We start from the raw sequence: 25,658 nt of genomic DNA on the forward strand, positions 1-25,658 counted from the left end.
AGCAGCTTTGTAGATACAAATGAAATATTATAACCCAGCAAGCAAAATAGCTAATGGTGGATTTCTAAATGCATTTTATAGTTACAGCAACATTGGCATTATTTTTCTTTTCCTTCTCAGTAATAAATATTTCATGAAAAAATGCTAGAAACATTGATCATCAGGGAGTTCAATAGTATGAGTCTTTTACAAAGCAAGTCATATATGTTCTGAAGTTTCAAAACTGTCTGGACAATATCAGAAATTGTACTGGTAAAGGCATGAAATTTTCAATACTTGCTCAATCTTTTTCTTTCTTGGAACCAAAAATGGCTCACTGAAATGATCAAAGTCAATATATATCAAACAAAAAATAAATGGGATTAAATATCCCAAAACTTTTACTTACAGACAAAACCCTCAGAGAGCTGTTTGTCATCATTTTATAAACACTGGAGTATGGTTTAATGCTGCCTACCACAAAAGTAATCATGAGTTTCTGCCTTGTGTGCGATTATTTTTGTAATGTAGTGCAGAATGAAGAATAAAACCTAAAATAGTAGATATAAACATAAAAAACAAAGAGCTGGAGAATGTCACAAGTGAACCTGTAACACTGCGTATTATTTTGAAGTAAAACAAAGTCAACTTTTTTTGCAACTTTTTTGTCAAGTTGGGGCACAATGTGAAACCATCTGGCTCTCATGGAAGCTTTGCAAACCAAAACGGTTCATACTGAACTTGGACTGCTCTAAAATCCTTTAGCACATACTGGTATTTAACATGTATTAAAACTACCAGCTTTCTACAGAACTTGTTCCTAAATTGTGCTCCCAAAGTTCATAGAAGTTTAAGAAGGCAGTGATGATGTATTCTGAGGTATTGTCGGTATTACAAAGAGCCTAGGAAAATGGTCCATCTGCCTGTGATTAGGCTGCGTATAATAATAATAATAGTAACAGTAATAATTTTAAAAATAAAAATATTTATCAACTCCTCACAAAAATCCTAAATTTAAATAGCAAGTGACTGCTTTTAGCTAAATTACATCAACTTTGTGTCAGGAAACTTTATAGATACACAGGCTTTCTTAATTTTAAGTAAGAAAATAATCATTTATTAAATAAAGCTGTCTGATACAGAGTCCTTCAAAAACTGACATCTACAGGCCAGAAAATATGATGGAACAATTGAAGAAAAGGTTGATAACTGGTGTATGGTGTATAGTGGTTTTATTTCTTCTAGCAAAACAGGAGAGCATTGAGGGCAGTAATGATCACTTCCACAGAGTCTAACACAGTGCCCAGCGCATAGGAAGCCTTCTTTCCATGTATGCTCTTTGCTTGATCTGTGAAGTAATAAGAAGCTAGAGATTCCAATTGGCATTTCTTACCTCTAAAATTGACACTGGGGAGGCTATGACACTTTTCTACAATTGCTTTAAGCCCCAGAGAAATTGGGCTAGATGGGCTAGGATCTGACCTACTGGAGGGATTCTGAGGTCCACTGAACAGAGTGCTTCCAGTAGTAAATCAAATAGGGAGTCGTACTCAAGGAACTGCTACCCAGTGCAGCAGCACTTCCTAGGCCTATTTCATTGTGGTCCTGAACACTTGTCTTAAGTACTGAAGAACATAGTCAATGAGAAAATCTGTTCAACAGCAACCTCATAAGGTCACAGGCCTGGGCTGTTCAGTATCTTTAAGTTTATGTGAGGCTTAGTGCCAATGGATGCACTCACTCTCTCACATGCTGGAAGTGAGGAAACCACTCAAGAGTGCTAGGCACAGTGGTTGCACCACATAATAAGAATCTGCTACTATTCTGTGCTGGGACTTTACAAAGCCTGCGATAAGGAAATTATGTATTTCTTTGCTACTTTCTCGTAGATTTCATACCATGATTTTAAAAATATCGTTTCCATTACCCAGTTTGCAACATGAGTCTGAAGCTCTTGAAGTCTCCTTTTCCCCTACTTCCTCACTGAAAAGTATATATGCATATCTACTGGACTGTTACAGTTGGCACCTTATCTGCTTAAAACATAACAGTAATTTACAGACTGTAAATAAGCAATCAAGATGGGCTCTATCTTATTAGTATTGAACTCAGCTCTATGACCTTTTCCTAAAGCCAGTCTGCTGAATCAAATACAAGTCACTCCCATGGCCTAAGTTACCACTTTTTTTTTTTCCTGTAGTCCTGGGATAACAAGTGGTCCTCCTTACTGGCAGCCTAGGTGGTCACCTATCCTGAAGCTTGAGAAATTTTAAAAGAACAGCTCCCTGACCCCCAGACTGCCGTTATGCCTCAAAGTCTCTCCATTATAGTCATTTCATTGGGTTTCGGCATTGATGATCCACGTTAATATGCAATATATATTACTTAGTAAGGGTGAAAAGTTAAGGCAGTCATAATAATGGAAAGAGCACAGACATTAGAATCAGCAAAATTTCATTTTGAAGCCAAGCTTCGCCAATTCCCAAATTTGGGTATTAAGTTACCACATCTGTAAAATGGGGGTAATAATATCCACTTTGAAGAACTATTAATAGAGGTGCCTACTATACCTTATAGTCACCAAAAGGGGTAACATGCTTAGAGTGTGTAGCACAAGGTAAGCACTAAATGGTAACACTTACCATCATTAATAATTCCTTATACTCATTACTACAGCATCCAGAGCAGAACCCTGAGGGTAGGGAAAGGGAACAACCACTCACTGGGGCTCAGAGAAGCTCAGTAACTTGTTTAAGTTCACACAGCTAGTGAATAGCAGAGCAAGTATCTGAACTCAGGTCTAACTCCAAAACCCAGATTCTTGCCTCAGAAACCTCCTGCCTTTTCTTGTGTGTACCCAACCCAGAAGAAAGTGGTGATTTGACAGCCTCAGTGATTCAGGTTGCTTTGGGAAAAAGTCAGCTGTGAAAGATTATAATCATATTAAACTATATAAAAGCTATGCAGAGGGTGAGTCTGCTTTTATGCAGATCTAAAGGCATGCCAATAAGCAGCAGAGTCCATTGAAACCATAAATGAAGCAAATGTAGTGAGATCTAAAATGACCTGCTGGTACATCAAAATGGATTATGCTAGAAAATTCCCAAGTCTCATCTGTGTCCCATCCTCCCAGACTTCCAGGGAGCTAACAGCGCACACAAGAGTATTGCAAAACCAACCTCCAACCCAGAACACCTAGCTTTGGGTTGATGTCCCCGAAGGTCCCCTTCCTCCCCAGTGCCCTCCCAAGTAGCCAAGGCTTCCCCGTAATTAGGACTCTGAGGGAAGAGGGAATGCTGGTGGGGCAGGATCGCTTCTGTTCTCTGCCCCATCCCGGTCTCTATACCAGGCAGGTAGCCAGAATCCTGAGCACCTTGATGGAATTCTACATAGGAGGGAGGGGACAGTGCCTTGCAGGGCAGAAAGGCAGGAGAGAAATTTCTGTCCAAGGGACCTCTGGGAGGCAGGGCCTCAGGGAAATGGCTTCTTGGTGCACGTAGGGAGGCTGGACACCAGGCAGAAGGGCTCCCAGCCTAGGCAGAAGCCCCCTCCTCACCTCACCTCTCGTGCCCCACGGGCCCAGGAGTAGCCGAGATGCCCACCTTCAAGGGACCATGTGGACTTGGACAGTGAGGGGAGCGGTGACAATCGCAGTGGAGTGAAGACCCTGTAGAATACCCTCCGCCCTCCCGTTCTTGGGTAACTTGCAGGACGAGGCAGGGCCCTTCAGTACTGAATGAGGTTGGACTTTCCTTCACCTCAGAGGGATGGAGGGAAGAGGCAGATTTAAACTGCCGCTTCTGAGCAAACCTGCCCCCAGACACACACTACACAGGAGACACAGCAGGAAAGTGCACACTTTATTACCAGTAAGAATCAGAAAACCTCTGACAAAGGTGGAGCTTGGTGAGCTGGGATCTCCTGGGGGAACTGAAGGACACCATTTGTTCAGACTGGAGGCTGATCTAACTTTCAACCCCCTGGGCTCCACTTGCCTGTGAGAAGCTGGCAAAGAACACACCAAGTGGAAGAGAAGAGCCCAGGGGCATTGTCAATAGTGCTTGTTCCAGTCCAGTTCTATTTTTAATCCAATAGTCCTCAAAAGAGAAGCGCCACCCATAGCACGATATCTGTTCTTGGAATCCATTTTGTTCTTCACCCACTCTTGACTGGAAAGGGACTTAGGACGGTGGCAGACTGAAGCTGAAGGCTCTAGTGTGTAGCCAACATTCCCTCAAGCACTGTCCTTCACCCAGTGGTCTTTCAGGTAACCAGGAAGCTAGCTGTCCCTCACAAGGGAGGAAATCAGGAGAGTATCAGAAAAGCCTGTACTTTTGTGAGGCCACCTTCTCGATCTTTGCCAGTACTCATTTGTCTCACCTGGGACCAACGAGATGAACAGTTGGGCAATCAAGTCCTTTCATGAAAATCTCTTTGATGTTACCCGCTGAACTGCAGAAATATCTGGATTTTATTTCAATTGAGTTTACCCAAAGGCCACACTATATGCAGGGCAAAGAAGTTACTCGACATAATTTGTATCCCAAATTAGGCTCTTTCCTGTTATCTAACCAAACTCACCAAGTCAGCTTATAATGTGTGCACCAGATATTAACATATAAGTCTAGTTTATAACACATACTCAATAATAACTATTTGTTTAATGAATTAAGTGAAATTCATGAAATTTGCTATCACGTATACAATTTAACATTGAAACCCTCAACTCTTACGAATTAATTCCTCGTCCCAACGTAGAAGCTAAATCCTAACAAAACTATTTTGCCCCCCTTATCCCCTTGAGTGCCAAAGCATCTCTTCTTCCCTAACTTCTCACTCTGCTTGGCTCTAGCCAGTGGGGGTGACAGGGGGGTTCTCACTGAGATGCAGGTCAGTCAGAAATGGGGAGTTATTTCTTTAGACTCTTGGGAGATCTTTTAATGCGATACGTTCAGATTCTTCAGCAACAGGCAAATTCCATGAGGTTCAGAGACATAAAAACAGACCCTCACCTATGAAACTTAAAACACAAACAAAAAAAGCAAACATGAATACTGCAGTAGTTTACAAAGGAATAATAGCATTTTCAACAAAAAGTAGTGCTCCTAAAATTCAACTCTAAACACATGGCTGTTCCCAGCCAAAGACATGGCATTTTCAGGAAAAGAAGGTTAATAAGAAAACAGAAAGGAGTGAAAAAGAAAAAAAAGTCTTCATGACTTCAGCTTCTCCAGCGTGTCAATCAATCAGCATTAGCCATCCACAATTGATCACCTGCGAACATAAATGCAATTAGGAGAAATTCCTTAAAGAGTTAAGTGTGATACTCAAGAGCAGTCCCTCTTTGTTCAAGAAATGAAAAAAAAGAACACAAATACATATGTATTTATGTGTGCATATGTACCCATGATGATAAAAAGTTGTTATTTTGGGTAATGGGATAATGAATTATTTTATTTAATTTTCTATGTCATAATTTTGGTTTCAAATTATCCGTGAAATAAATGAGTTACTTTTTGATCAGAAGGAGTGGTGGTGGTCTTAGGAAATTGGTTTTACTTTGGAGTGTTTCCATTCTTACTTACCTTCCTGAAATCAGTGAGTTTGTCCTGGGTCCAGGCATCCCTGAACTGCCATGCAGACTTTCTTGCATTTATAGCAGGACTTGCGCCAGGAGAAATTCATTGCTTTACACCATGTGCACACCCAATTCACTGAACTGCAACCTGAGGCAGACTTCTCCTGCTGGTGTGATTCTGAGGCTTTTTTCCCTTTGGGCTGCTTGGTTTTCTGGCCCTGGGGCTGATGTTTCTTTGGGTTTTCTCTCCCACCACAGCTCCAGCTGTCCTGCTGGGGGGTCGCCTGGGGCCTCTGTGGACCTTCTTCCTGGCTCTGGCTTCTGCTGCCCCCCAGGGGGACAGCCTCCTGGGGCCTCTCCTGGTCTTCCTTTTGGCTCTGGCTTCTACTGCTCTCTAGGGGAACAGTCCCCTGGGATCTTTTTGGAACTTCTTCCTGGCTGTAGCTCCCACTGGCCTCCAGGGGTACCATCCCCTGGGGCCTCTCTGTATCTTCTTCCTGCCTGAGGCTCCAGCTATCTCTCAGGGGTACCATCCCCTGGGGCCTCTCTGTATCTTCTTCCTGCCTGAGGCTCCAGCTATCTCTCAGGGGAACCATCCCCTGGGGCCTTTCTAGACCTTCTTCCTGGCTGAGGTTCCGACTATCCCCAAGGTGGACCATCCCCTGGGGCCTGTCTAGCCCTTCTTCCTGGATGTGGCTACAAATATTCCCCAGGGGGATCAACCTCTGGGTGCTCTCTGAACCTTCTTCCTGGCTGTGGCTCCAGCTCTCCCCAAGGGGAATCGCCCCCTGGGGCCTCTCAGGACCTTCTTCCTGGTTAATATTTCTGGTGTCCCCTAAGGGGACTGTATCCTGGGGAATCTTAGGATCTTCCCCCTGGCTGTAGCTCCTCTGGTCCCACAGTGGGGCCATCTCCTCCTGGAAGCCCACTGCAGGCCATGGGCCAGGTGGGTAGACCCGTGGAGGAGGCATCTGAAGTGGGACTACTGCAGATTCTGCATCCATGACTACTGCTGGTGGTATACGTGGCAAGAATGGGAATCCCATTGGAAATGGTGCATGGAATGGAAATGGGAATGGCATCTGCACTGGCAGAGGGGACTGCATTGCCTGGACCCAGGGACTTAGGGGCCCCGGCACGTAAAGAACAGCCCTTGGGGCTGGCATCTGAGCCTCAAAACACAGCCTGCCATGCATCGCCATGGCCACCAGATCTCTTTGCCGCTCTGCACTCAGGGACCATGCTGCAGTACCAAGCTGCTCAGCTCGAGGCCCAAACACCATCTCTTGGGCCAATGGGGCACCCTCGGTGGATCTCTCAGCCTGGAGCTGCTGCCCACAAAGCACATTGCGCTCATTCAGCGCCTGTTGCAGGGCGGCCTGCGTGAAGCGCAGCTGCGCAACCACCGCCTCGCGCTCCGCGCGCAGGCGCTGTAGCTCAGAGGCTAGAGCCCAGGAAACCGCCTCACGCTCCTCCACCTGGTCCTGCAGCCGCTGGACCTGGCGGGCCTCCTGCTCCCGCTGCCTCGCCCCCATGCGCACGCTCAGGGCCAGCGCGCTCCAGGCACAGGCCCTCTTGAGGGACTGCGGCACCTGCGGGTCAGCCACGACCACCCGGAGCCGATCCTCCACCTCATTCCAGGGCAGCGAGCGGAAGGCCACGTAGAAATCGGGGCCGCCCCCATTCATGAGGACCTCATTGTTGATGAACCTGATCACCTCGTTGTGGCGGAACCCACTGGCGTGGTCCCCAAAGTCCAAGGCCATGGCCGCTGCGGCCTAGTCAACCGACCGCCTCACGGGAGACGCCGCCCTCGCGGCCGCTCCGCCAGTAGAGGCTGCGGCGGCCACCGAGCCCGCTCCTCACCTCCCGGCTCAGTCCTCTTTCGGTCCTACGTCAGTCCTGGCCGCCTCCTTGCCTCTTGCCTCCCTCACGCTCCAACTTTCCTCACAGAGAGTAAAGAAGGTGCCCTCACCACGCCAACCCCAACTGGGCTGACGGCAGTGTGACGCGTCACGGGGAGCGCCAAGTCACCTCGCAAGGCCTGCTGGGACCCGCTTTCCTGAAGAGCTCTCCCTGGGGGGCCAGCGGACCGGAAGCCACGCTGGGTACCGCAGTGAGCCTCTAGAGGCTTTACCGTTTCTAAGAACTTGGGAAGCCGTTTCTAAGAACTTCTTTCCAGCATGGTGGAAAGAATTCCTAACTTGGTGGAGATGCATAGGTGAGTGCAGTTCTACTTTCATCTCAGTTCCATCTCCCATAGTTCTCAGATACGACTTAATACCTTCAATACAGTCAGTCCCACTCTGCACACTTCCGTTGGCATCCTGAACAGGTGAACTTAGAATCCCTGACATCAAGAAAATCCAGTGATTGAGCAACGAATTCCCTGAACTCTCCTTATACATTCACTCTCATGTTTACCTGATCAACTCTGTCTCACAGGATGTCTCTCTTCTTCTTTTAGACTAAATGCTCCACTTGCAATCGGGTTTTTCCCTACAAGAAATGATAAAGGAATTCTTCAGTGGTAACTGAGATCCACACAAAGAAATAAAGCACACGTTAAAGGTAATTACATAGGTACAATTTTGTGACTTCTCTTATATAAGATTTAAAAGATGACTGCATAAAACAATACGAATCTGTCTTCATTGGCACACAGTGTATAAAAATGTAATTTGTGGCAATAACAACATAAGGGGTGGAGCTATATAGGAATAAAGATTTTGTATACTGTTGAAATTAAGTATGTATTAATCCAAAATATACTGCTATAAGTGAATATGTTAATTGTAATCCCCAGAACAACTACTAAGAAAATAACTAAAAAAACACACAGAAAAGGAAATGAGAAGGAAATCAAAATGGTACACTACACACACACACACACACACACACACACACACACACACACACACACACACACACAGAAGAAATCAGTGAAACAAAAGAAGGCAGCAATGGAGGAATGAGGGGAAAGATATAACACATTAGAAAACAAATAGCAAAATGTCAGCAGTCCTTCCTTACAAGTAATTATATTAAATGCAAATAGATTTAACTCCAGTTAACAGGCAGAGACTGGCGGAATGGATAATTTTTTTTAAATATCCAGATGTATGTTGTCTACAAGATATTAATTTTAGATTCAAAGACATGAATTGGTTACAAGTAAAAAGATAGAAAAGGGTATTCCATGCAAACAGTAACTAATTGAGACCTAAAGTGGCTCTCCAAATAATCAAAGTAGACCTTAAGACAAAAATTGTTAAGGTTAAAAAAGATGATATTATATAATATTTAAAAAGGGTCAATCCATCAAGAAGCCATGCCAATTATAAATATATGTACACCTTATATATACACCTAACAACAGAGTCCCAAAATACATGCCGAAAGTAGACAGAACTGAGGGATGGTAGAGGTAGTAATACAGTTGTAATACAGTTGTAGTCTCCAACTACAGTAGTAGTTGGAGACTTCAACACCCCAATTTCAAATATTGATAGAAAGACTTGATCAAAGCTCAAGAAAGAAATATAAGACTCAAACAACACTATAAACCAAGCAGAACTAACAAACATCTATAGAACAGTCAACCCCAAAACAGCACACTACATATTCTTCTCAAGTGCACATAAAAGATTCTCCAGTATAAACCATTTGTCAGGCCACAAAACAAGTCTCAATATATTTATAAAGATTGAAATCATTCTATGTATTCTGACCACAATGGAATGAAATTGGAAATAAGTAACAGAGGAAATTTGCAAAATATACACATATGTGAAAATCAAATAACACAACTAAATAACCATTGGGTCAAAGAAAAAAATCACAAGGGAAATTAGAAAATATATTGATATTAATGAAAACAGAAATACAACATACCAAAACTAATGGGATTCAGTGAAAGTAGTGCTCAGAGGGAAATTTATAGCTACAAATGCCTACATTAAAAAAAAAAAAGAAACATATCAAATGAATAACCTAACTAGCCCATCTTAAAGAATTAGAAAAAGGAGAGAAAGTTAAACCCAAAGCAAGAAGAAGAAAGGAAGTAAAAATTAGAATGGAGGTAAACAAAATAGAGAAGGAAGAGGAAAAAAATAGAAAAAAACAAATGAAACAAAAAGTTGGTTCTTTGGAAGGATCAATGAAATTGACAAACTTTTAAATAGATTGTTCAAGAAAAAAAGAAAGATTCAAATTACTAAAATCTGGAATGAGTGTGGGACATTTACCACTGACCTTATAGAAATAAAAAGTATTATAAGAGAATAGCTATGAACAATTATATGCCAACAAATTAGAAACCTAGATGAAATGGACAAATTCCTAGAAACACACAAACTACCAAAACAAATTCAAGAATAGAAAATTTGAACAGACCTATAAGAAGTACAGAGATTGAATAAGAAACCAAAAACCTACCAACACAGAAAAGGCCAGAACCAAACAGCTTCCCTGGTGAATTCTACCATTTAAAGAGGAATTAGCAGGAATCTTTCTTAGACTCTTCTAAACATAAAAGAGGAGGGAATACTTTCTAACTCATATGACACTAGTATTGTTACCAAAGCCAAAGACATCACAAGAATAGAAAACTATAGACCGATATCCCTTATGAATACAGATGTAAAACTGCTCAGCCAAATACTAGCAAATGGAATCCAGCAGCAAGTTAAAAGAATTATAAAACATGACCAAATGGGATTTATCTTAGGAAAACAAGGCTGGTTCAATAAATGAAAATCAATCATGAAATACATTATATTACTAGAATGAAGGAAAAAACACCCACATGATCATCTAATAGATACCAAAAACAAAACAAAACAAAAAACTTCTGAAAAAATGCAACACATTTTCATGAGGAAAAAAACAAAACTTAAAACACAAAATAGAAAGGGATATCCTCAACCTGATAAAGGGCATTTATGAAAAACCAACAGCTAACACTATATTCAATGATCAAAGACTCAAAACTTCCCCACTAATATCTGGAACAGATAAGAATGCCACTTTTACCATTGCTATTCAACATTGTCCTGGAACTTCTAGTCCAAGCAATCAGGGAAGAAAAAGCAAAGACATCCAAATTGGAAAGGAATAAGTGAAACTGTTTCTGTTTATAGAGGACATGATCCTATATACAGAAATTCCTAAAGAATCCACAAGAAAGTTACTAAAACTAATGAACAAACTCAGTACAGTGGCAGGATACAGGATCAACATGCAAAAAGCAGTGGTATCACTGTACACTAGCAATGAATAATTCCATTTCCAGAAAATTAAGAAAATAATTTCACTTTCAATAGCATCAAAAGAATAAAATACTTAGGAATAAATTTAACCAAACAGGTACAAGACTTATACACTGAAAACTACAAAGCATTGCTGAACATGAAGAAAACCTAAATAAATGGAAAGACATCTCACATCCATGAATTGGAAGATGTCATTTTGTTAAGATGGCAGTACTCTCCAAAGTGATATACAGAATCAATGCAATCTCCATTAAAATCCCAAGTCTTTTTGGCCGAAATGTAAAAGCTGATCCTAAAATTAACATTGAATTGCAAGAGACCCTAATAGCCAAAATAATCTTTAAAAAGAAGGAAAAAAGTTGTAGGAGTCACACTTCTTGATTTCAAAACTTAGAAGGTTAGAGTATCAAAACAGAGTGATACTGCCATAAAGATAGACATGCATATCAGTGGGATACAATTGAGAGTCCAGAAATAAATCCATCATGTATGGTCAATTGATTTTTGACAAGGACGTGAAAACCATTCAATGGGAAAGGAATAGTCTCTTCAACAAATGGTTCTGAGATAACGGGATATCCACATGTAAAAGGGTGAAGATAGACTATTAACTCAGCCCATATACAAAAAATAACTCAACTTTTGTTTGTTTTGTTTGTTGTTGCTGCTTGTTTTGGGTTATTGTCATTTTAGTTACTTTTCCAAAGTATTTTTGTAAAATTTCTATTCTTTATCATATGTGGCCACGGAAGTCTATGTTCCATTAGTTTAATGATCAGCTAGTGTATTGGCAGAGTATTTATAAACATCTAAAGCCCCATAATATTTTTAAAAGACTTTTTTTTAATTGAAGTATAGTTCATTTACAATGTTACATTAGTTTTTGGTATACAGTATAGTGATTCAGTCATATATATATATATATATGTGTGTGTGTATATGTATATTCTTTTTCATTATAGGTTATTACAAGTTATTGAATATAGTTCCCTGTGCTATACCATAGGATCTTGTTGTTTATCTATTTTATATGTAGTAGTTTGTATCTGCTAATCCTGAACTCCTAATTTATCCTGACCTTGCCCCTTTCCCCTTTGGTAACCATAAATTTGTTTTCTATGTCTGTGAGTCTCTTTCTGTTTGGTAAATGAGTTTATTTGTATCATTTTTTTTTAGATTCCACATGTAAGTGATATCATGTGATACTTGTCTTTCTCTGTCTAACTTACTTCACTTAGTATGATAATCTCTAGGTCCATCCATGTTGCTGCAAATGGCATTATTTCATTCCTCTTTATGGCTGAGTAGTATTTCATTATATATATATATATATATATACACACATATACATACACACACACACACACACACACGCACACGCACAGATACATATACACACACACATACCACATCTTTATTCAGTCATCTGTTGATGGACATTTAGGTTGTTTCCATGTCTTGGCTATGGTGAGTAGTGCTGCTATGAACATTGGGGTTCATGTATCTTTTCAAATTAGAGTTCCCTCCAGATATATGCCCAGGAGTGGGATTGTAGTATCATATGGTAAATCTGTTTTTAGTTTTATGAGGAATCTCCATACTGTTTTCCATAATGGCTGCACCAAACTGCATTCCTACCAACAGTGTAGGAGGGTTCCCTTTTCTCCTCACCCTCTCCAGCATTTGTCATTTGTAGACTTTTTAATGATGGCCATTCTGACTGGGATGAGCTGATACCTCATTGTAGTTTCGTTTTACATTTCTCTGATAATTAGCAATACTGAGCATCTTTTCATGTGCCTATTGGCCATGTGTATGTCTTCATTGGAGAAATGTCAATTTAGGTCTTTTGCCCATTTTTTGATTGGGTCGTTTGGGGTTTTTTGTTATTGTGTTGTATGAGCTGTTTGTATATTCTGGAAGTTAAGCCCTTGTCAGTCGCAGTTTGCAAATATTTTCTCCCAGTCCGTAGGTTGTTGTCTTTTTGTTTTGTTTATGGTTTCCTTTGCTGTGAAAAAGACTTTAAAATTCCCCCCACCCTTTGAAGATTGTCTGTGTTGGGACACTCCTTCAATGCTTAGTCAGGCCATTTACAACACTGCCCTCACCTTTATTTCCTGCTTGTGCAGAGCCTGAAGGTCAGCCAGAAGAGAAAGTTTAGGATCTTCTCCGAGGATTAGGCCATTTCTGCGCATATAGAATTCTTCTCAATTCCCTGATTTATGTAGGAGCTTTTAAAAACGCTTATTCCTCCATGTATCTCCTTTCCCAGACTCTTCCTTCCCAGGCTCTTTGATCTGTCTCTTGCTTGTCCTGACTGTTATCCCTTGCCCTAAGCTGCTATGGCCAATACGTTTGTCTTTAAGTGCTTTTGGCAAATGCCACTTGGAAAACTGTCCCAGACCTAGGAACACTCTGAGCTGGGCAAAACAAAGGCAAGCCCTTGTGTATCAGTCCTTCAGGAGCCACTAGACAGACTGAAATATACCACAATTCCTGGAGAATAAGGTCTATAATTGTTCCCACAGGCACTTGGCAACCTGCACCAGGAGTACAGGCTGCTGTCTTCGTGGCTGCCTCCCATCTAGTATATGGGAAAGGGTAGGTAGACAATTTAAAACACCGGAGAACTCTGATGCTGCAATGCAGCAGCTTCTTTCTTCATTAAGCTTTCCCCTGGTTGTTGTACGTTTTCCACTAGGTTCCAGAGTTCCGCAAAAGTTGATTCTGACAGTTTTTGCCAGCTCATTAGTTGCTTTAATGGAGGGATGGAGCCCGGGAGTTCCCTACTCTGCCACTTTGGGTATAAAGAAAGCTGTCATAGGCACAAAGCATTAATAATCCAAATAAAATTAATTTCCTCTCCTTGCCATCTCTCACTCATCCTTCCAGCTCAGCTATCACCTCCAGGAAGACTTTCCTGACCATTCTACAACCAATACTGTAATTAGTCTTTGTTCTTCTTTCTCACCAACTAGACTTAGTCCCTTGAGAGCAGGGACTGATCCTTTTGTTTCTGGATCCCTAGCACCTAACATAGTTCTAGTTACATGATAGTGCTTATAAATGCCAACGGGAAGGAAGGACAGAATAATGGAAGATGAAAGAAAGAGGAAGAAACAGAAACTATTCCATGATTTCTATAATCCTGGTTAAAATTCAGACTGAAACGTATAAGAGGATGTCCTTGTCATGGTTTCAATTCAAAGAGAAGTAATTTTTTTACACATCCCTAGAGAAAACAATTCACCATAGCCAAACTGATACATCTATCTTGTGGGGAGGTACTTTCATACAATGTTAAACTTTATAACAACTTCAAGCTATTTCTAAACTAATGCAACAACACTTCATAAATTCCAAGGTGTTTTTAAATTATTACTATTAAATTTAAGATGCATCTGACCTTTAAGACCTTTATGGAATCAATTTCCACTGTATTGAAACAGGAAGGTGATGTATGATGGCCTATAAAGTGAGATTTTGAAAGTAACCTGACTGAGTTATCATTCTTGATGAAACAATGATAACATCACAAATACCACCACACTTTACTTTGCAGGTGTGCAAGTTTGCAAAGTGTGAATGTATGTTTACAAGAGAGTAGAACAATTCAATTGCATAAATTAATCAATCTGAGAAACCACATTTAAAACATAGCTAATTTTTACATGATCTTCAGTAAGTTCGTATACTTTCAATTTTAGTATAACCTCTGTCACAAAGCCTTCATAACAACTTTAAATGATAATCATTGATGATAAAGGAAGGAAAATAACATTTTCAAATTCATCATATTAGTATGTATCTACGCTTGTGCAGATTTAATCTCCCAGGAATCAAAGGTGGTAAATAGAATAGAGAAAAAGCATATGCAGTAAGTATAAGCTATATATGCTGAGTACTGAGGAACAGTTTTATACTGCTTTAGGAAAATTTACACCTTTTATTACATATGCTTTCTTTTCTTGTACTTTGCACCCACAGTGACCTCTATGATATAGCTGCCCAGAAGATGCCAAAAGGAAAAAGAGGAGGCACCTGCGCAGTTAATCTCAGAAATACAAGAGCCACATTCCCTGAATTCTTTTCCCCACGTGAGCAGAATACATGGGCAGGAAACCATAGTAGATAATCGACACAAGTGTGAGCACAGCTGAACACAGTGTCACGTTGCAAGTAAATATAGCTTACAATCAATCTCATCTGACCCATATTGACAACTTGCATAGTTATTATTGTCCATATGGTAAAATTAGCCATGAAGAGTAAGCAGATTTCATAAATTCATTTTATACAAACTAGATTTTTGTATTTCCTTTCTCCGTGTTAGTTCTCAAGTATCTATAAGTAACATCACTATTGAACATTTTCGCTGAAGTTAGTCACAATTTTAAGTCTTCCCTCCCCAACTCCCACCACAAACACAGTCGTACACGCAAGCTCTTACATCTGCTCAAATTCCAAGGTGCTCTGGAGAACTCAAGGAAGCAAGAACTCTGGGACTCTAAGCTCCAGCCGACTAACTTGTGGGCAAATCATGCTTGGATCACTATGCTTGGAGTGGAGGGCGAGGACAGATGAGTCATTAGCCATTGTGCCCTGGTGGGAAACAAAGAGGAATGGACTCTCAATCCCCAAGGGCCTGAGAGTCTTAAGGCTGGGACAGAAGGTAGAGGGCTGAAGCAGAAGGGGAGGAACCAATTAAGTGGCAGGTCTGTGAGCAGCGAGTTATCTCAGGACAAGCATAGACTGACTGGTACAGAAAGACTGGGGATGCAGGCTTTGAGAACAATCGCTGAACTAGAATTGGAGGAAACTGAAAGGCCCTTTTTGCCGTAGCAGTTCTTAGAAATAGCTTACCAATAGTGCCACCTCCAAAATACATTTATATTATAAATTCGTTTGTACTACAGTGTAAAATGACCACTGCTCTGGTTTTGATCTGATGGCAAGAAGGAGACTTTCGAGGGCACTGGATCCCCAAAGCTCAATAGGCTATAGCTGATGATTGAATAAACAGGAAGAAGTGAAGTCAACTTCTTTTCTTCTCTGATGAGGGTACTACTGACAAGCCCAACTCCATACCACCACACAACTTTTTAAAATACCACTTAAGGTATCCTTGTGATTTTTCCATAAACTTTTTGAGCCTTGCTCAGTAGACTCCATTTTGCTATTAGAAAGGAATGGGAATTGGGGAAGGTATAGCTCAGTGGTAGAGCACGTGCTTAGCATGCACGAGATCTTGGGTTCAATCCCTAGTTCCTCCATTAAAATAAACAAACAAACAAACAAATGAACCTAATTACCTCCCCCCAAAACAAAACAAAAAGCTAAAAAATAAAAAAATAAAAAAACAAAGGAATGGGCAACAAGCCAACAAGCTCACAGGACTTGATCCAAACCTTCCTAACCTTTTCCCCATCTGCCCTTACTGATCCACAGCTGAATGAATGCTTTTGACACTTTCTTGCTGGTAATGATAACAGCTATGATTTAGGGAGAGATCACAGGGTGACTATGCAAAATATATACATATATATATATGTATATATATAACCTCATTTAATCTTCAAAAGAACTGTATGAATTATAGGCACAATTATTATCCCTTTTGACAGAGAGGGAGCTCGGGCTCATAAAGGTTAAATATTTTGCCCAAGATCACACAGCTAGGAAGTGGTGGATTTAACACTTTTGTGAAGACTGCATACCTGCTTCCAATCTTTTTCTTTAAAGAGATTTAATGTTAATGATACAACTAAAGTTCTCCCCATCACATTTTCTCCCTCTGCTCCTTCCTCCTTCTCTCTCCAAAAGTAACCCAAGGTTGATGTATATCTTCCTGGGTATGCTTTTATAAAAATGTATTTATCCATAAGCAATATATAGTGTTATCTCTGCAGTAAATGGTATCAACTTTTTCAAACTTGCATTTTTCACTTTACATGATGTTTTCTAAATTTTCATATGTTGATAACTGTAAATTAGTTCATTCACTTTAACTTCTGTTTGAGTTCACTCTGTGAATGTACATTTTCCAGTTTTTTCACCATTAGCAACAGCTGTAATCAATAACATTGTACATGTCTTCTGGTCTATATCTGTGAGTATATGCCTAGAGGTGGAGTTTTTCCCATACATGCACCTCCAATTTTATTATATATTGCTAAATTGTTCTCCAGAATGGTCCTACCAGTTTACAGCTCAGTCTGATTACAAATAGAGAATTTCTGCATTCTGGAACTTACTGAACAGAGTCATCTTAAATACAATAATAGCACAATTGAGACAACTGTTAAGAAAAACAGTTTAAGAAACTGCTTAAGAGAAACAATGTAAGATAGTGCTTCCCAAGCCTACATGTCCATCAGAATTACCCAATGGACGTATAGAATGCAGATCTCCAGGCCTGGCTCCAGGCAAAATGCTCCCAGGTGATCCTCATACAGTTGATCTGTTAACCAGAGAGTGAAGACCTCTAGTCTCAGCTACATTCTGACAATACACTCACTATTCAATTTTTTTTTTAATCTTTAACCATATGTTAATTTAGACTATTCAAAAGCAACACACATGGCTGAATTAGCTGCTCCCCTTTACACATTACCATAAATTTGTGTTTGGCTTTTACTAAGGGCTGTCATAGAAGAACCACATAAGAATTAGGAGGGAGGAGGGTTGAAATTAGGCAGTTCTGTTTCATTCTGCTGTATTCTGTGTTAAGATTCCTAATTAAGTTAAGAAAAATAGTCTTGTTTTCGCTGCCCTAAATTCACCAATAACAGTCAGACAAGGAAAACGGAAAAACCTTATGTTGTAAACTTTTTAAAAAGATAACCAGGGGAAAAAAGTTTCTGGTGCTTCCAAACCCACCTCCAATCCCATAATTAGTACTGAGGAAAGGAGTGTTGACAAAAACCTGACAACTTTCATGAGTTTTCTTCAGTTTATAGAGACATGGCCTGCAGCATGAGTAGGAGTAAAATTGCCTAATTTTTCTTCAGTCAATTTTTATAAGTAATATTTTTCTAGGAATTTTCTAGTTTCATCTAAAGTTTTCAATATAGTCATTTATAATATACTCTTATCATCTCCTTAATGTCTGCAACATATGTAGTGATCTCATTTTTCATTTCTGATATTGATTGTTTGGACCTTTTCGTATATTCTTGATCAGCCTTGCTAGAGATTGGTCGATTTTATTGCTCTTTTTGTAGGAACAACTTTTGGTGTTGCTGGTCCACTCTGTTGTATTATTATTTTGTATTCTGTTTCATTAATTTCTTTTCTTACTGACAATGCTGAACATTATCTGCACCCTGTGCTCCCACCCTTTTGTGCTCTGGCTAACTTGCAAAGGACCGCCCTGCCCTCACATATCCCTAGAGAGGACACACCTCTACTCTTCCTCAATACCTCAAAGAAGATCCATCTCTTTCCCTCCTCATGAATCGCATAATTCTTACCTACAATTCCCTTGTTTACCTACCTCTACAAAACCCTGAACCCCTTCCTTTTGAGGTATTCTTCATTAAAGAATATTCATCTGATTGCAATAGCCTGAATAAAATTTTCTAATTGTCCAGTGGTTTTTGTCTTTCACACCACCTTTATTGTTTTCTTCCTTCTGCAATCTTTGGGCTAATTTTTTTTTTGACTTCATGAACTTAGCTCTTTAAATTTCAACCTTCCTTCTTTTTCATATAGACTTTTAAGGCTGTAATTTTCCTTCCAGGTACTACTTTAACTGCATCCCACAAATTTTAATATGTAATATAGTCATTGTTGTGAAGTCGAAAATATCTCTTAATTTCCACTACATCTTATTTGATCCAAGAGTTATTTCAAAATCTGTTTCTTAATTTCCTAAATATGAGGGCTTTCTAGATATATTTTTGTAATTGATATCTAATTTAATTGCATCAAAGTTGGAAAATATATTCTCTGTGATTTTAATTATTTGAAATGTTAGGGATATCATTATGGCCCAGTTCATGGTCATATTTGATGTATTCTATGTGTACTTGAAAACAATTATATTCTGCAGGTTTTGATACAGTATTCAGTATCTTTTCATTAGCTCAAATTTGGTCATTGTACAATTTGAGCAACAAAATAAATAATAATAATATTGGATGATAACTCAGAGAATAAAATAAATATCCATGAGTCTATACAGAGATAAATAAATGATTGAATAACTACATAAATGGAGGAAAAGGGATGAATCTACCATGCAAAATAATTTTAAATATATTATGTAGATACTCTACTCTAAAGGAGGGGGAGCATAACACCCCTTTCCTTGAGTGTGGGCTGGACTTAATGGCTCAATTCCAAAGAATAGAGTACAGAAAAGGGAAAATAGTAACTTCACAGTGGAAAAGCTGGCAGACACCACCTTAACTAAGTGGTCAGTGTTAACAACAGCAGTGATAAATCATATTGAAATTACATACCCCCATATGATGCAATGATATGGGTGCTTCACTTCTATAGTGCTCTTTCTAAAAACCCATAATCCCAGAGAAATCATGAAATTTCAATCATGAGAAAAAAATCATGGCAAACAAACCCAAACTGCAGGACATTCTAGAAAATACCTGGCCATTCAAAATTAGCCAAGTTCATGAAAGACAAAAAAAGACTGACAAATTGTGACATATTGGAGGAGACTAAGGTGACATGACAACTAAATGCAATGTGCTTTCCTGGATTGGATACTGGAGGGGAAAGGACATTAGTGGAAAAATTGGTGACATCTGAATAAAGTCTGCATTTTAATTAACAATAAATCTACCAATGTTAATTTCTCAATTTTTACAAATGTACTATGGTTACTTAAGATGTTGAAATCTAAAATCTGAAATTTAAAAGGCTGACAATACCAAGTGTTCACAAGGATGTGGAGCAACCAAAACTCTCATATATTGCTTATGGATGTGTAAATTAGTGCAGTCACTTCAGAAAACTATTTGGCAATATTTTCTAAAGCTTAATATTAGCCTGCTCCCTGACCCAGTAATTCCATTCCTAGGTACATACCCAAGATAGCTGAGTACATATGCCCTTCAAAAGACATGGACAAGAATATCAATAGCAGCTTTTTTATAATAGCCACAAAGTAGAAACAAGTCAAATGTTCATCAATGGTAGAATGAATAAATACATTGTGGTGTATTCATACAGTGGAATATGAGCAGCAGCAATAGGAAAGAACAATCTACTGCCACACACAAAAACATAGTTGGATTCCACATACATAAGTTTGAACAAAAGAAGCCAGAAACAAGAATACTTTCAGTATGATTCCATTTATATGAAGTTTAAGAACGGACAAAATTAAATTGTAATGTGATGAAAAATGGCCATAAGCTTTTTTGAAGCTCTTGTCATCAAGAAGTAGAGTTTATCTCTCTACACCTGGAATCTGGGGTGGCCTTGTGACTTGCTTTAACCAAAAGAATGCAGTGGGGGTGACATAGTACAACTTCTGGGCATCTTGCTGCCCTGAGATCTCCATGTAAAGTAGCCCAGTCTAACCTTTTTGAGGATTTAAATACCCATATGGAGAGAAAGGGGCCCAGCTGAGAGCCAGCACCAACCACAAGACATATGTATGAGACCATCTTGTACCATCCAGCCCCAGTCAAACTGCCAAATGACTGCAACAAAATGAATGACCACAAGTGAGACCAGCAGAATAATTGCCCAGCTAAGCCCAGCCTAAATTCCTGACCCCCAGAATTATAAGCAACTAAAATGGTTGTTATGTTAATCTACCAAGTTTTGGAGTGGTTTGTGATAGACAACTGATACAGTGATAGACAGAATACTGATTATATCTGGGGCATGGATACTGACTGAGAAGGAACATGTGAAATATATTTTATATCTTGATCTGAATGGTGGTTATGCAGGTGTATATTTACATACTACACAAGTGTATATTTATATAAAAATTCATCAAGTTGTGTAGTTAAGATTTAGGTATGTTCTGTTTGTTAAAACCAATAATACAGTTTGAAGGCAAGGTCTGGTTTTGTTTGGTTTTTTGAGTGTGGTAGGCAGAATAATGCCCCCAAAGATTTCCTAATCCTTGGAACCTATGAATATGATATGTTACCTAGAAAGGGGTAATTAATGTTGTAGATGAAATTAAAGTTGCTAATCAGCAGATAGAGGATTATCCTAGATTATCCAGGTGGGCCCAATGTCCTTAAAAGTGGAAGCAGGAGGCAGAAGAGTAGAGTCAGAGGGAGATGTGACTACAGAAGAATAATCAGAAAAATGCAACATCTCTAGCTTTGAGGATGGAGGAAGGGTACCATGAGCTAAGGAATGCACGTGGCCTCTAGAAACAGGGAAAGGCCAGGAAATGCATTCTCTCCTAGAATCTTCAGAAGGAACCAGCCCTGCCAATACCTTGATTTTAGCCCAGTGAGATTTATTTCAAACTTCTGAATTATGGAACTGTACGATCATAACTTTGTATGGTCTTACATCACTAACGTTTAAGCAGCAATAGAAAATGAAGAAACTGACTGATCCAACTGATCAGTGGATCTAGTTATAGCTCTTAGTGACCAGCAATTTCATTTTATATGTAACTGCTTCCTCAGGTAGTAAGGCAGCTCTAGAAGAGAAGGGCAAGGACAGTTCTCTTGTGTGCAGCCTCGGGAACCCAAGACCATCATCCAGGGCTGGCATCATGGGTGTACAACCTATGCAGTTGCACAGAGCCTTATGCTTAGAAGGGCCTCCCCTATGGTTTAATATTTTGCTGTTGCTGTCTTGAAGTTCTTAATTTTTGCACAAGGGGCTCCACGTTTTCACTTTGTACTAACACCGCAAATTATTCTGCCAATTCTGCCGCCACCCCCTTGCCTGTCTCTTTACTCAGTGCCAAGGCCAGCCCACCAGACGGGCCTCTCTTTAAATTGTTGGTAACTTTATTTCATGGGTCCTATTATCCTTTCCTGGCATTAGGCTTTGAAAAGGGCCACTCTCTCCATCTTGATAGAGCCTCCTAACTCCAAATCTCAGGACAGAGAGGCTGGACATAATTCTCTTCCCTCCCTGTACTTCTCATGGTGACTGGCCCACCCTTGCTCCGGACTTCTGTGCATCTGTCTGGTGTACATCTGCGCAACTGAGATGGCCTCTCAAAGACCTGCTCCAGGGTGCCCTTCTGACTGCCTATGTGGAGAGTAACTGGCAGGTCCTTTCTTTGAAGAGGAAAAATTATAGTCGGACCTCGGTATCCTCGGGGGATTGTTCTGGATATCAAAATCCGTAGATACTCAAGTCCCTTATGTAAAATGGCATAGTATTTGTATATAACCTACACACATCCTCTCATATACTTCAGATCATCTCTAGATTACTTGTAATACCTAATATAATGTAAATATTTGCCAGCATGGCAAATTCAAGTTTTGCTTTTTGGAACTTTCTGGCACTTTTTTCCTAATATTATGATCAGCAGTTGGTTGGATCCATGAATGCAGAACCTGCGGACACAGAGGGTTGACATATATACTCTATACAAAACGATAGCAGCCTGGAGAGTAGTATTCAAATTCATGCTTCTTGGGTAGGGTTATGATGGTGAGAGTTTTGGTGATGACGATGGTGATAGCTAACATTTATCAAGCACTTCTGTGCCAATAAGCACTGTTCTAAGCACTTGTCACATATCGTTTTATTTAATACCGTGGCCTACTTTTAAATAACACCCTGCAGAAAAAGAGAATACCCTATATTTGTAATGTAGGAACCTCAAAATACAATTAACAAATCTAAATGGACATAGCTGATGGTAAACTCAGCATTTTTTGTCACAGAATAGCAGCATTTCCAGTGGCACATCTCCACCCCAAGGATTAGAGGATTCCTTTTCTTTATATAAAACAAATAAATGCAACCAACCAACCAAACAAACCTTTAAAACCGAACAGGAAACTACTGACAGCTTAATTGTAAACCTATGGGGGATGAAGTTCAAACACCTGGCATTTTTCTCCATTCAAATACACATCAATGAATGACTGATGATACTGCTGTTCAAGGAAACTAAGATTTGTTCTGGAAGCTGGGAGCTGATTACTTGAGTGAGCTCTAAAGCAGCTGCTGTGGGAAATACGCTCTCAGCCTCTGAAGTTATACTCAGGTCATAAAATATTTCTGTAAACACATGTAGAGGATCTCAAACTAATGGAATATTGAACACAAAAATGAGAACTCACTTGATTTTTATCTTTTATATTAAAAAGTAATAATAAAAGCCAATGTGATGGCTCTCTCTCTCACAACAAATAGCTTTGGAACACAAATTTCTTCAGGCCTCTCCAGCCTGTGGACACTACAGAGCTAAATGTAATCACCAAATTTTATAGTTTCTTCCATTCAACGCACCCAAAACCCCAATGTCTTCAATTAAGGGCTGTCTAGAGTGTTTGTAGGTACTCCTTGGAAGTGGAGATCACCTGTGAGCACAACTTTAACCACTGACTGACCAACTACGATGTGGTTCTGCCATTTCTTCTGTTTCCACTTCCCCTGCTCACTCTCTTTGCTGGGCATAATGGCATCAGCCAGGCACCACTGTCCCCCACTAGGCATCATCTGCCAACTCCTACCAGGCTTCTGGATGTCCCACTGAGGCTGAGGCCCTGGAGTCTAGAGATGTCAGATCTGCATGGTGCTGTGCTGACAAGTGGGGAAGAAGGCTGCTTGTGCCCTGTTATCTTTTTCAGTGAAAGGAGGCAGAGTGGATGTTATAAGCGAACCAAAGCCTCATCATTCTTATTGGGAGCATGCAGATACTGCTTTCATCATAAGCTACCAAAGGGGAGCAGAATTTGCCACATGAAAATATGCCTCTCTGGCATAAGGATTATTTTAGGCTGGTTATTTTTAAGAAACAGCAGACACAGGAGAAGCTCTGAAAACCAAGTAGAAGTTACCCTTTTATGAGAGAAATGTACATTTATTAGGATATATTAGGGAATTCTCTATTTGTAAGGCACTGGCAAGCTCTCTTTCCCCCTGCCCCCAGGAAAAGGAGAGGGGGTGACTAAATCTCTGGAAACTCTTATCAGTGGAGAAGGCAATGACTTAAATTTGCATAACAACCTTACCCTTGTCTATTATGCTTTTCCTGGCAGCCTCCTATAACTGCCCCCCCCATCTTCTTTTGTTTTTAGCTGTAGATGGTGTTTAAGGTATTGGCTTGGGACATTTCCAAGTTACTTAGTTTTCCTGGGTCTCTCCCATATATGCAGGAGGAATACATGCTACTGAATTTCTGTTTTTCTCCTGTTAATCTGTGTTTCATTACCGGGGAGTCTCAGCCAAGAGCGCAGAGGGTAGAGGGGAAATGATTTTTCCTCCCCTAGAGTACTCAGTCTCACATGTAAATGGACAGGAAGACAAATCTGAGTGATCTTTTTTTCCTTAAACAGGAGTTCCTGACCTTTTTGTGTGCCATGCACCCCTTTGGCAATCTGGTGAGCTCTATAGACTCTTTCTCAGAAAAATGTTCTTAAACGCATGAAATAAAATATGTCAATTTACAAAGGAAACCAATTACACTGAAATACAATTATCAAACAATTTTTAACACAAATTTTATATGGTTATATGCTTCTTAATAACATGTTAAATAAATGATCTAGCAGCAAGTCTAACACCACAATAATTCAAAGTAGTGCACGAGTAAACAATATTTTGAGACAGCTGAAAAAAATTGCCCTGTGGTATAAAAATATCATGATTTCTTTCCATGACAGAGTCATAGATACAGCTACTACTATTGTGGCTTGTTGCCTATGTTCATAATTGGGGGGAAATGCTAAATTTCAAAGATGCAATTGTTTTCCCTTCCAAGTTCACAGACCCCATGAATTCTATTCCTGAACCCCAGGTTAAGAATCACTGCCTTAGAATGAGTTCTCTTTACAGTCCTCACAGGGTCTTACGAGGCTAAAAGACTTATAGCTGCCCATCCCTGCAGTTCATTGCATAAGCCCAGACAAATCCAAATCCCAGCCAGGACTCAAGCTGGGAACCCTACTATATTTAGATGAAATGTCTTTAAAAATAGATGGGTCTATTATTAGGATATTTCTAGATAATCAAGAGATCTCCTTGACTGGGTCAGTTTTATCCTGGCATTGCTTCCCAGTATCCATAATCCCTACCAATCCACCCACCACACTGTGACAAGAGTGATCATTTAAAATGCAAATAAGATCATGTCATCCCCCTACTTAAAATACTTGGCTCTTCTGGCCCTCTGTCACTTTCAGAAAAAAAGCATTTCATGAGCAGGTTTCCAATGTTACCCCACCTCCTTCCTCTATCCCAGTGCAGTTTATTACTGTAGTAATTCAAAATCATTAAACCACTTGCAGTTACCCATATGTACCTCCTACTTTTGTACACACCGTTCCCTTTTCCTGGAATGTCCTCCTCGCCATCCTCACCTGGAAAATTCTTTCTTCTTTAAAATCCAGCTCAATCAGTAACTCCTCTGAGAGAAGGTGTCAGACCTTCCCTGGCCTCCCTGGGAAGAGTTTATTGCTTTCTTCTATGTGCTACCACTCACTGAACCTTGACTATACATATAGTGTGGCACTTACATAAACTAGTTTACTGAATGAACTCGACACAGTAGGGTGTAAGCAGAAAGCAATATAATTCTTTCACACCACTGCTTCACACCACAAGCTCGGTGGAATCATTTTTCCCCACCCCTGCATGAAATTTCAGACAGAGCTCATACCTTTTTCAGTCACTCTCAGATATTAAAAAATAGT

At 39.9% G+C, this 25,658-nt stretch overlaps 1 protein-coding gene and 1 long non-coding RNA gene across 2 annotated transcripts; both read right to left on the reverse strand.

The window, feature by feature from the left end:
• Positions 1-3,827: 3,827 nt before the first annotated feature.
• Positions 3,828-25,472, reverse strand: LOC135320132 (uncharacterized). The gene is made up of 3 exons (XR_010379352.1): positions 25,326-25,472; positions 7,982-8,056; positions 3,828-5,253 (listed from the first exon to the last, which is right to left on the reverse strand). It is a non-coding gene; the product is annotated as an uncharacterized LOC135320132 (long non-coding RNA).
• On the reverse strand, positions 5,303-7,850 carry LOC105098898 (testis-expressed protein 13D). The gene has a single exon (XM_031446595.2). It carries the CDS (start codon positions 7,321-7,323, stop codon positions 5,575-5,577), a length of 1,749 nt encoding a protein of 582 aa, XP_031302455.1. The 5' UTR covers positions 7,324-7,850; the 3' UTR covers positions 5,303-5,574.
• Positions 25,473-25,658: the final 186 nt, after the last annotated feature.

The sequence above is a fragment of the Camelus dromedarius genome, chromosome X (genome assembly GCF_036321535.1).
Source record: "Camelus dromedarius isolate mCamDro1 chromosome X, mCamDro1.pat, whole genome shotgun sequence".
In the NCBI taxonomy this organism is placed as follows: Eukaryota; Metazoa; Chordata; class Mammalia; order Artiodactyla; family Camelidae; genus Camelus; species Camelus dromedarius.